This window comes from Thunnus albacares, chromosome 21, assembly GCF_914725855.1.
Source record: "Thunnus albacares chromosome 21, fThuAlb1.1, whole genome shotgun sequence".
Taxonomy (NCBI): Eukaryota; Metazoa; Chordata; class Actinopteri; order Scombriformes; family Scombridae; genus Thunnus; species Thunnus albacares.
This window is the reverse complement of record NC_058126.1, coordinates 10,661,440-10,674,468: the sequence shown is the minus strand read 5'-3', so window position 1 is coordinate 10,674,468 and position 13,029 is coordinate 10,661,440. Positions and strand designations below refer to the sequence as shown.

Here is a 13,029-nt window from a genome sequence, read left to right as displayed (position 1 = left end):
GTATCTTGAATTAAAGCAGATGATTGGCTTCACGCAAATGTCACTTTTGATTCAAGAAATATCCGCTGATGATTTGCACAGGAAAGCAAATGTAAAAATGCTTTTTTGTAGATTTTTTTTTAAAAAAAAAGGCCACATAATGACTTGCTTAGAAGATTTTTTTTTAAAGCATATGTATGCCTGTTCAATAACAATGTAAATTCCAAGTGGCAACTCACTTAAAGTGAAAATGGTAAAATATGGAGTGAAAGAAATTCAAGCTTTCAAGAGCTCTCAAGCTCATTTTTTTACTTTTTTTCTGGGATAACAGTAAACCCTTGAAAACAACTGAGGTTAAATTCTCAAGTTATAGTGTGGCGGCTGGCAGTAATCATAAAAAATTCAAAACCTGACGCACTTTTCGCTTCCAGCATGCACTTTTCCTGGGTCTTCTTCCTCTGCCGCGGCTGCTGACTGATGCTTATGGTGATCTACATGGAGATCTATTTCAGCCTAATCACATCTAAACCCCAATCAACCCCGGTCAAATCAGAGCGGCTCTTGAACTTGTTATCGTGCATTTATGCTCCATCTTTCATTCCGAACAGAAGAAACCAAGCCAAGGCCACTCCGGGCCTTCAGGAGTTATCATTACTGTTGTCAAGAGTTTCTTTAATCGTTTCCTTCCTTTTCCACATAAGCTGGTCTCCTTGAAAGCATTATGAATCAAAACACCAGATGTTCCCAGGCACTGCGGTAATTTCGAGCACAAACGTACCCAAGTTTGAGCGTGTGTTGGAGCGTTCAATGATGGCGTGCTTGCTGGGATTGTTCAGGACGGAGCGTTTGGCAAGAGAGATGTCCGCCGTGACACGAGTGATTGATATTCTGAAGAAAAAGGGGCAAGAAAGATACTCAGTTAACCAGACTATATGAACTTGATTTGATACGAGATACAAACACTTATTCTTGGTGTATATTAAAGCATACAGCTGCAGAAATATTCAAAAGACAAATGATAAAGAATTGAACAAAGAAAGAGAAGAGAGAACAGACAGAATATAGATGTAGATTTGTTAAAAATCATGTGAACAGAAGTGATATAAGTGAATATGGAGCCCTGTTCTTCAATCATGGATAAGTGAGCTAGCTAGATTTGATTGCTGATAGTTTGATGAAGGCCTGGAGTTTTCAGGTCTTTAAAGCTAGCTTAAAATGATCTAGAGCTGCTATCAGATTTCTAAAAGCCAAAACCTGCAAAAGTGCTGAATTATTCACAATTAGCTGGATCATGACCAAGACCTCTTAAGGGGGGGAACCCTTCACGTAAACTCATTTTCAGATACTAATGACTCCTTTTCCCAAGATTTGAAATCAGAACATGTAGGTTAATGAGCAAACTAATATAAAACGGGTCATAAAAATGTGTTTCCTGTATTGAAATAAAGCATATTTCTGTTTTGAGGACAGGAAAACGATTGTACTGTCGACCATCATGTCTGTGTTCGACTATGAAGATATGCTTTATTCTCATGCTGCTACCTTAAAAAAACAGCTTGATGCAGTTTTATTGTGCTTTGCGTTTCATTTAAGGAGATAAATATCGTACAGAACACTGTGTATTATATGGAAAAGTAGGCTGGTCCTCAGTAGCGACATGAAAAGAATGACATTCTATCATTTTTATTTATAAATGTCTCCTGCGAAATCTGCTTCACTTCACTTCATAAATTCACAACCAGTGTTCACCAGAGCAGACCTCAGGGCTGTTTAACTCTCCTCTGGTAAACACTGAACTTGAGAAAACCACCTCCGACTACTTCGCACCTTATAAAGACGATGAATTACTGAGGATTTTAAATTTTCAAAAGTCTCATTCCACTGGCTGTTTTTAAATCTTGAGTCTATTTAGTGATGTCTGTGATTGTTTCTGATTAAATTCGCTTTTGTTATGCCTGGCTAAGTGTGTTGTATGTCTTTGTCCTTTTGTTATGACTGGCTATGTTTGTTTTCTTTCTCTCTGTTGTACTCTGGTCTCTCTCGTAAAAAAAAGAGATCTTGATCTCAGTGAGATTACCTGGTAAAATAAAGGTTATATACGAAGCACAAAACAGGGTTCACACACCCAGATCAGAACCCTTTCTTGTGCTTTAAACTTTGACTTTGGTTGTATGCACCCCAGTCCCCCTTCTGGTTTTTGGTTGAACACAATGTTCTTTATATAGATTTTTATATAGGTTATATAAAAAAAACTTTTATTGAACCATTGGAACCAAAAAAATTTGGTGGCAGTGGCATTTACCCACTTTATGATGAGGATTTGTCATTTAATGCAAAAACATATGAAATGTGCTTAAATCACAAGTACAGACTGTATATACTAGAATTTAAACACAATAAATCTACTTTATACAAGATTTTAACAGGGTTTTACTTGATACATTTAATATTTTTTTAAGGTAAGATATTGTGGCTAGCATTAATTCTCAATTATGAAGAACAGAAACATGTTAACTAGTAGCACTGGATTTATAATCAACATTGCAACAACAGCATCCACTTGTATTTGGGAGAACCTCACTAACTGTGCACACGATCCGACTACATTCACTCATAATAACTAATAAATAACATCAATGGAAGTGTGGAAACATTGTGAAGCACGATGAACGACACAATAATACCAGTAACAAAGCTGAAAGTGTCTTTGGCTTCCCTAAACACCTACCTCATATAAGTGCAATCATATAATCAATATTCAACCAATCATATCAGCACAGATCATGGTTTCCACTCTCTTCTCTCGTTGCCTTTATTTTCCACTTAAGAGCACTTAATCCACAATACAAGAAATCAATCCTCTAACTGCATTTGAAGAACTAAATTAGCTGGATGCTACTTATTAACAGGATTATTTTAGCTTGATTACAACATGTTGGATGGATTATTTCAACCATGTTTGAACAACAGAGCCCAAAAGGAGAATCAACAGATTTCTCTGCAGCTGCTGACGGTCTGAGTGGATGTTAGTGTTGTGTAACTTCATGGCCTTTCTGCTCTGGATGGGTGGATGGGAGAGCGACCAAGCAGAGGACTCAACGTTGAGTGAGGAGACTCCTGCTCTCTGCTCTAGGGTCTACTATGGCCTATTAAGGACATGAAGAGGGCCTATTTAAAGCAGCAGCACACATCTCCAGGCCAAACAAACTTGTTACACACTCCCTCAGCTAGCCTCAGGGGAAAGATAAATACCAGCCTATAGGAGCCGGAGAGAGAGGAGAGAGGAATGAGGAAGGAAGCAGGATGAGAGCTGATTTTAAAAGGTCAATGGGAACTTACCTTCCTTCAAATCTGTGTTTCAAAAAGTCAAACAGTGCTTTTTGCATCATGTCTGTCACCTGTGGACGATACAGAGAGCCCAGAAGCCATTAAGACAAAGCAGTTAAAGGGGCACACATGTTTTGCTGATGATTTCCCAGAGGAACAGTAAAGCCTGTGTTGTGGTTTGAAATGTCAAAGCTTTGACGCACCTCGTAGCCCTTCAGTGACGGTCCAACCAGAACCACGGGCCGCATGGAAGGCACAACGTCGTACGGAGGAATGTGTTCCGTCTTTCAGAGAGAAGAAGAAGAAGAAAAACAGTTGCACTCATTTATGGAGACAAAGTAAACACTCCCCCATCACAAATCACTTGCAGGGTCATTTTTAAAAGCGCTGGGACATTTGTGAACCATGAAATGAGACGTCTAGCCAGCAAAACACAACACGAGTGAGCTCTGATTTATAATGAATGTGGCAGTTTCTTCACAAATTTTAACATCATGATAGAAAATTTCAAAGCAGGTTACAGTAAACTACAATAATCCAGGAAAAGATTGCATTACTTGGATAAATTCTCTCATTTCATGGTTCTAATGTCACTGAATAAAAAGGAAACGGTGTAGCAGGAAAGGTTAGTTAGAGAGGGAGAAAAAAAGCCACAGTAGATCGACCGAAGCTACAACTGAAAAATTAGGACAAAGGTAGAAAAACTTGCCACTTAAGTTGAGACATAGTGGGAGCTCAGTTTGTGTAACAGCATCAGTTTTAAATAAAATCATAGGGGTGCTGTTAAAACTGTAGTGATTAAACAGAAAATTGGAACAATTGCTAATGACAAATGATACATGTCACTCTCTGCAGGAAAGCAAATAAGCTTTTTCCTTAAAAAGATGAATTATTTCTTAAAATCTCAAGAGCAGTGAAGAGATTTATGATCCAGCTACATAATATTTGTTTTATTAAATTCATATCCTCCTGTTTGTTATTCTTCTTGCAACAATTCCCTTTTTTGTATAATTTCAGAGAGACGTCACTTTAATTTTTTAAAATACTTTGTGCACTCCTTGTATATTCTCTCAGAAGGCGTCTGACAGCGAGGCAGTGAACCTGCTGCTGCTGCTGCTGCTGTGTCCCTGGCGTCTTACTGTGCAGCATGTTTGAAGTATGTGTGGATATGCCAGCACACTGGAGGAAAGTGAAATACTCTCCTTTTTTAAAGCAAAAAAAAAAAAAAAAAAACACTGCATGATCTAAGTTGAAGCTCTGTTGGAGGGCTGACAGCTGGGAAGGAGAGAGAGGGATGAATCTTACCTCCTCTCGCTACTTAAACGCACTGATGATGACTGCAGTCATTTTCTCACTCTTCTTATGTTCAAGCTACTCTCTATCTATCTATGTTTATCTTTATGATGAGCATTTCATGTTGCCGCCCGTCGCTTCCTCTTCTCTCCGCATCTAAACATTTTCTTTCTGTCTAACGTTTGCTGCCGTCACTGGGCTTCCCCCCGGGACGTTGTGGGAACTGATGCACACTACTACTGACTAACATGAGGGTATTAATGGACAACGTTGTTCTCCTCAAATACTTCTTGTAGCCTGAGATCAACCTTGGATTACTTGTGTAACGTCAGTATAGTCTTGGGAAACTAATGACATATGGTGACAGTATCATCATATCTAAGTCATATCTCAGTGCTACAACGATTAGTCGATCGACAGAAAATTTATCAGCGACTAACAAAATGACTATAACAGAATAATCATTTTGTTGGTTTCAGCTTCTCAAATGTGATGATTTGAAGCTTTCCTGTGTCATACATGATAGTAAACTGAATATTCTTGGTTTTTGGACTGTTGGTCACACAAACCAAGACATCTGGAGCCTTTGAATCATGATTTTTCTCCAGTTTTTGACATTTTATAGCCAAAACAATTAATCCATTAATCGAGAATATAATCTGCAGATTAATTGATAATGAAAATAATCATTAGTTGCAGCCCTAAATACATTTTCCTCTGAATTGTAGTGTAGCAGAAATACAAACTACTACATTTATTGCTGCCGTCACTACTAAAAACATGAATAATAGATGTATATTCATATTTATGTTAATACAACAAATGCCAAACATCATACTTAATACCAGATTTTACTCAGGATGAATCTGTCTCTGGCAATAATCAAGACATTAAAGCTTGAAAATATGAAATACATGCATGATTGTGTGGCTTTCACACAGGCTCCGATATAAAAAATTAAAAAGCTGTTCAAACTGAGGTCTCACTGACTCCGGTTCATAAGTTCACTTACAAACACAAACGATCACAAACACAACACAGACGATTGCAGAGCAGTGAGTAGGGGGGAGAGCTCAGCACAGAGGTGAAACTCTGCAAAGGCATTGCACAGTTCAGACCACGGAGGTCCCTGCTGTGCCTGTGGGTGCACTGCACACCACGACTTACCGACTTCTGCTTCTGCTTAGCTGTGGTGAGACGGAAGAGGAGAAAGAGAAAGGTTAAGAACAGGCATGCATGCTAATGGCCAGGTGCACGCCGAAGGACAAGGACAGTGGTGGGCACATGTAGACGAACAGGACGGGCGCTAAGTGACGCCAAGCAGCCACAGGCATTTAGTCAGAGAGGTGCGGACGGACAGAGAAGAGGAGAGGGTGGGGTAGTACACGGTTTACCTTCTTAAAGAAGGGCATTCGTTTCTCTTTTGCTAGGGGTGACATGACAGTGTTTGGACTGGCTTTAGGGGAGCGCAGGTTGACTGGAAGCTCATTGTCCTCGGGGTCTAAGCCTGTGGCGTCTATGTCAATGGCTACGCACACAGACAGACAAGAGCACCATCACACCGAGGTGAACACAGGAAGTCACAGGTAACGGGGTACATTTCACATCGACAGTAGCACAGAATGTAGGATACTACACCCAGAAAACAAATGATACATTTAAAAGAACAGTTATGGCAATTGAAACATGTAACTGACAGAAAATGTCAACTTTACTGCAGGTAGAAATAAAAAATATTTAATTATTTAGAGTAAGTAGATAATCTTACATTCAACTTGAGTTCAGTGGTTAAAAGTTGTTTTAAATGACCAAACAATATATTAAGTACAAAGTTTTAAAATTTGCCTATCGTGCTACTTACCAGACGAAGGAGGAGTAGATTTCCGTGAGTTAGGAACCACTTCACCTAAACTAGAGGATGAGTTTGCTCCCAATTTACTGAAACGAGATGGAGGTCACAACACTTTGTCACAGAAAATCTCAAGAGATCTGTTTAGACGACCTCATGAATAAGAGAAAATGTGGATGTGGTGTGGATGCGGCTTTTTACCTGGAGTGGAACTTGCCCTGTTTGGCTCTTTGCTCCTGGAGGATTCGACTGTTTTCAATCTTCACCGGACTGGGGATGAAACCGATTTCACAGCCTTCCTTCACCAGGCGTCCTATCCACCAGTCATTGTTGAATTTCTACATATAGCAAGTAATTCGAGACAGATATACGTCACCTTCATCCTCCCTATATATCCTGCATCGCTACCTTGAATATCGTCTCACACTGGAGAGTAACTGCTCACCTCTTTGACATGGAGGAAGTCTTTAGCCTCAAAGGAGATGGCCATGCCTGGCACGGGGACATCATCATCGTGACTCGGGCTGTAGTTGACATTTGTGCGAACAGCAAATGCAACTGGTTTAGTCTGTCGGGAGGAACATAGGAGGGAGACAAATGAAAATATCAGATTGTGCAAAAATAATACTAATAACATTATTTATATAGCTCTTTTCAAAAATAAGTTACAAAATGCTTTACACAGACATAAAAACAAGAAAAATTACCAGATAAAAGTAGAATTGATACAGTAATAATGACAAGCGAGGTATAAATTACTAAAACACAGTCAAAACAAGTAAAGTAAAAACAGAAGAATAACCGATTCAAGAGAAAGCAATTCTGAAAAAGTGAATTTTTAAGAGAGATTTAGCCTGCCAGATCTCCTCTGGTAGGTCGTTCCAGAGTCACAGACCCTGACTCCAAAGGCTCAAAGGTTTTGAGCTCTGACTCAGGAATTACTAACACATCTCTGCTGGAGGATCTCAGGCTGCATTCAGGCTCGTAAGGTGTTAGTAATTCAGTGATATAATCAGGGGTCAACCCCAAACATGCTTTAAAAGTAATCAATTCTAAAATATACAGGTAACCAGTGTTCTGTTCTTCCTCTTCTTCCTCTTCTACTGGATTTTTTGAGTAGTCTTGCTGCAGCATTTTGAACTAGTTGAAGTTCGGAGAGGTTGTATTAAGCGAGACAGGAACACAGTGAGTTACAGCAGTCTAAGCGGGATATAATGACAGCGTGGGTGACAGTTTCCAGATTCTTAGCAGATAAAAAAGATCTAATTTTCAAGATATCTCGAAATTGCAGAAAGCACGATTGAACAACTGACTTCATCTGTCAGTCAAAGGTAAGTTTGTTATCAAAGATAACACCAAGATTTCTCAGATATAAATGACTGATAGCAACTCTATCTTAATTAGGAAAAAAACATCCAGAACCATGTCCTCAAAATACCCAAAAGAGAGGGGGATAACCAGTTCCTAGAAGTTCAAATTTAGATTGTTTGTGCGCTAATGTTGAGCAGTTTTCTTGTCTGTGTGAGGTGTAAAAATAACCCTGGGTGAAGGATACACGCAGGCTATGACTCATCCTGACTTAGTTCAGCTATCTCTCCATGAATGATTTCACCGCTGAACTGTCTCTCCGCTACACGCTAAAACACTTACACATTAAAATTCAGAGTGATGCAACATGTTAGCGTCTGTAGCAATCACCACTTCGACCGACGTCGACAGTAAAACAGAACTCTTGTCTTACACTTATGAGTAGCACAAACAGCACTTGTGTAAACGGTTCATAAATCAAACCCAGTCTTTGCAATGGCTGAATCAATACTGTTCTTCCTATCGGCTCACCACTGACCTTCCTCTGTGGGACAAACAATAAGTCCATTGAGTTAATGAATACAGCTAATGACATGTTTCCTGTACCTCTGCAGGCTGTGATATAACCACTTAACACCGCTGACTGTGCACATATGAACTTTCTTTCTCTCTAGACACAAATATTTTTGCACACAGCAAGAGCAAATCTCCTCTGTTCATAGTGACGCATTACATTTTTGACAAAAAGGGATTTGCCTAAGATTTAATAAGGTCACATCATGAAAAAATGCAATGGGAGAACCATATGTTGGCAGACAAACACTCTACAATCTATCTATCTCTGGACCAGTGTTGTAAGACTAAAATATACCCACATAAGACACACATCGCTTTAAGAATTACATAAAATGCTTTTGGATATAATCTTGGAGTCAGCCTGGCGGCGACGGCAGCAACAGTTGGCAACACGGACATGCCCTCAACCAGATTACATTTGCTTTGCCTTTGACAGCGTGACAAGCAAGCCAAAACGAATGCACAGGGATGTAGCTCAGAGTAGAATAATCTCCGAGCATAGACTCGCATGCTTAATGTTTACCTGCAGATGAAAGAGAGCAAGTTGGATGTGTAACATGCAGCTGGAGGCCAAATTGAAGTCAGTAGATCTGAACTTTGATGCTTTAACTGTGTTGGACACTTCACAGACTCTTAAAAAATTCTTTTAAAGTGCTGCCATGGTGTAGTTGGTTTCATCATAGACGAGTCCTAATCAGATTTTTCTTGAGGCTAAAAATATAAATATAAACAGTCTGAGCTAATTCTCCGAAAAGCTTAAATCAATTTCAAGAGTGAAAGTGATGAATACAAAGGAAACAAAGCAGATCTCTATGATAGTTTCAAATATGATGCCATTTGATTAAAGAAAACACAAGTTGATTTGGATTAGAAGCGACCAACAGTTATCTCTCAGTTTATTCAAAAGCTGCACTGATACATTTTCTGGATCCACAACAACTTGCAAAACGCAGACTGTCACATATCATCACTTTTAAAAGCCAACAATTGACTATTTACACATCCAGATGACACAGAGAAACATGAGCATTCATTCACAGTCATGCTTTTGGCCACCTGTTGGATATTCACCTTTCTTTGAGCTCTGTTTTGGGCTCCACCACTGGCGCTTTAGCTGCTAAATGCTCCACTATGTTCATCAGCTAGTTGCTAACTGCCTGCTGCTTGTTGCTGGACAGGTGGCATAAAGTTGGTTCAACATTCATGGGTTCAATGAGGTTGATGTGAGTGTTATTTGTGGGCTGTGCTATCAAAACAATGAGCTAAAAGAGGCTAAAAAGGAAGAACTGCAGAGATTTGCTATAATTTTCTGTAATAATTATCTCTATTTTTTTAAACTACTTCTGAAAATGTATTTTTACGTTATTCCCTTATTCTGTATGTGGTTGATTGTGTTTGTTTTTTTCTGTTGCTTTTTCATTTTGTATTTGCAAAGCACTTTGAAATTTTTGTTTTTCAATAAGTTCTATGTAAATAAACTTTATCATTATTATTATTATTATTATGAGCAACCCCTTTCACATCACATGATCCATTGTTTAGAAAATACTGATTAGTAGAGCTTTAAAGCTGCTATAATCAATATTTTTTAACAATAGATCAGATGACTACTTGTATGTAAAGAGGTCGCTTGTAGCCACCAGCTTTCCCCTCAGCTCTGCAGTGATTTAATGACTTTCAGCTCATTGTTTTAGTGTTACTGTTTTGATTTCTTCAACTGTTTTCAGTGAAAAAGCTCTAAAAAGCCACTGTACACTACCTGCCTAACACCATATGGGCATATAGACAAAGTTCGCAACTAGCTGGGAAACATAGTGGAGCATTTATAAGCTAAAAAGACATATATTTTCCTCAGGAGACCAGAACAGAGATTAACCAAGAGTGAATATTGGACTTACCTTCACCAGGTGGACACAAAGACGACTACAAATGAATGATAATGTTTCTCCGTATCTGCTGGATGTGTAAATAAGCAGCTTTTTGCTAACAAGTTCTCCGTGTTTACTTTAATTTGTTTCCACTGCACCTAAGTGGCCAAATAATCAATTATCGCATGTTTAATGACTCAATATAAGATTAAATTACTTTTAAGGATGAGGCACTTTCCCCATTCACCTTCAACCTTCAACAATTCAACAGGAAGTGGGACTGATTGGATTTGTTTGGATCTGAGTATCAGGTCTTCAGAACAGGCAGCATTGCTCAGCGGAGCACAGATACTATGGGGGTAATTCATCAGCGGGAACCAGGAGGGGCTTTACAGATGAAAACACTGCCCTTCATCATGGCTTTCACTGTCCACTAATGCCTCATTGAAATACAACAGGTGTGAAGTGACTATGATGAACTGTAAGGGATTATAGAAATAATACATTAGTAAAATCCTCCTGGAATGATTTTCCTCACGCAGACAGCAATGTAAATATTCCACGGAGTGATGGTTGTGAACTGAATGTGTGTGTGTGTGGTCTTGTGTGATATCTCCATTGAGGAGATCGTCCAATCCAGTGTGTGCAGTGCCGGGACCCGTAGAGGACAGAGTGTCCTTTATGGTCACATGGCTCCATGTAGGTATGAGGTCCATTAGTACACGTACTGTATGTATGTATGTGACGGTTGTCTCATGGACGGCTGCCTCTTTCCTCCCTCCCAGCTGCTCCGCTCGCCTTTATCCATCATGGGTGGCTGTCAGATCAAGCTTTCTATAGGCTGAACGACATTTTACAGGCCTGCAGGCAATCGCGCACACATACATGGTCTAACATGCCACCTTGTATCTCAGGTGACTGCCGGATCTGTGCATAATGGCACCTTTATGCTGCTGCACAGTATCTCTTCATCTCCTGGCCGAGCCCATACTCCTCTGTCGCTTCTTACGTAACACAGGCCTTCATTATGGATGCCATATTGACTGCGGTGAGTTAGGACAGAGGCGGAGGGTTAGAGACTGGGTAAAGAGCACGGGAGAGAGAAAAGAGAAAGAGGAAGGAAATGGAAAGAAGGATGCATAGCAAACGAGCAAAGATGTAGTGTAAAAGAAAAAGAGACCAGGAAGACAGGGAGTGAGAGAAGAAGACACACGCATGAAGATAAGAAGCAGAGTGAGGATAAGGTAAAGAAATAGAGAGAAGAGGAGCCCTAACTGTAACTGGGAACCCTGGGAGGCAGCGCTTTGGACCACGGCCAATTAACACTGCACGACGCTCGTCACAATATCACATCACGCTATGAATATTTCATCGTATAAAACCCTCACGGTCGTCTCTGTGCTTACACTGACCGAGCGACCACCTGCCCTTGCTGCTGCCGCTGATTTGCCGTGTAACATGCCACAACCTTTCCATTAGCAGCGCACGCAGCATATCATACTATAAATCAAGAGTCCCACATTGTTTCACCTTGAATGTTGTGGATCGATTTCAAATGAATTCAGCTCTGCGCTCGGGCCCCCAGGCTGTACTGAGAGCCAGGAAAATGTATTTTTATATTGTATGGTATGCAGGGAACAATAACCTTCATAAATAGTTTGAGAAAAGGCAAGGTTACATGTTTTATACTCTAGGTACACATTGTTAGTAATGATAAATTAAGGCTGTAAATGTCTGTGACCGCTAACAATGACTTTTTCTTATTAATCTTGATGTTTTGTTTCCCATCATACATTAGTCTGCATTAATTGTTTGTCTTGTAATGTGTGGACGCTAATTAAACCAGTCAGATTACATTTTGGATCCATTGTCCGTGGTGAGTTAAAGCATCTGAAGTGACAAAGTGAAATGTGAGAGCTCCCTTCAGAGAAAACTGGACTCATCAATGATTGCTGAACTGCTTCATCACCTCATTGCACAGCAGCCACAGAGGGAGTTTATTTTTCTCCGCTTGCTTGATTTCTGCGAGTTACTTAATTCGGAGAGCGATGTTCACACATAAAGTTGCACAATTCAGCTTTAAAATGATTCATTATGACTCTAAAAACATCAGAAACTTTGAAAGAGACACCACTTATGACACCAGACTGGATGCGCCACTAATCAGATGATATAAGGGGTCGGATGAGATGACCTCTGTATCAGAGCGACCTGTAACAGCAACTGTTACTGTACAAAAAGACCAGACTGGACACTACAATTACATTCATTTAATCCACAAAGTTATAATTAGGGCTGCAAATAACAATTATTTTCATCATCAATTAATCTATTGATTATTTTCTCGATTAATCGATTAGTTGTTTGGTCTATAAAATGTCAGAAAATGGTGAAAAAGGTTGATCATTGTTTCCCGAAGCCCAAATTTCAACCTCAAATGTTTTGTTTTATCTGACCAACAGTCCACAACTCAAAGATATTCAGTTTATTATCATAGAGGACAAAAGAAACCAGAAAATATTCACATTTAAGAAGCTGGAACCAAAGAATTTTAGTATTTTTCCTTAAAAAATGACTAAAAATGATGAATTGATTATCAAAATAGTTGGTGATTCATTGACTAATGGTTGCAGGTCTAGAGCTGCAGAGATTAGTCGATTAATTGATTTGTTGTTAAATTAATCTATCCTAACTACAACTATTTTGATAATCGATTAATTGTTTTAAGCTATTCTGCAAAAAAAGATTATCTCTGATTAGAGTTTCTCAAATGTGGATATTTTCTGGTTTCTTTAGTCTTCTGTGACAGTAAACTGAACGTCTTTGAGT

At 39.3% G+C, this 13,029-nt stretch overlaps 1 protein-coding gene across 6 annotated transcripts in view; it reads right to left on the bottom strand.

The window, feature by feature from the left end:
- The window catches only part of cacnb2a (calcium channel, voltage-dependent, beta 2a), a 71,658-nt gene that overhangs the window by 5,505 nt on the left and 53,124 nt on the right, over window positions 1-13,029 (bottom strand). For 3 of the 6 annotated variants that reach the window (XM_044339708.1, XM_044339711.1, XM_044339709.1), the window contains 7 exons: window positions 6,894-7,016; window positions 6,650-6,786; window positions 6,461-6,537; window positions 5,994-6,127; window positions 3,510-3,590; window positions 3,319-3,377; window positions 758-867 (listed from right to left, as the gene is read on the bottom strand). In XM_044339708.1, coding sequence (XP_044195643.1) covers window positions 758-867; window positions 3,319-3,377; window positions 3,510-3,590; window positions 5,994-6,127; window positions 6,461-6,537; window positions 6,650-6,786; window positions 6,894-7,016 — 721 coding nt within the window. Of the gene's footprint in view, window positions 1-757; window positions 868-3,318; window positions 3,378-3,509; window positions 3,591-5,766; window positions 5,787-5,993; window positions 6,128-6,460; window positions 6,538-6,649; window positions 6,787-6,893; window positions 7,017-7,394; window positions 7,491-13,029 lie in introns of those variants that run through there. The other 3 variants (XM_044339710.1, XM_044339712.1, XM_044339713.1) reach the window with 2 other exon arrangements.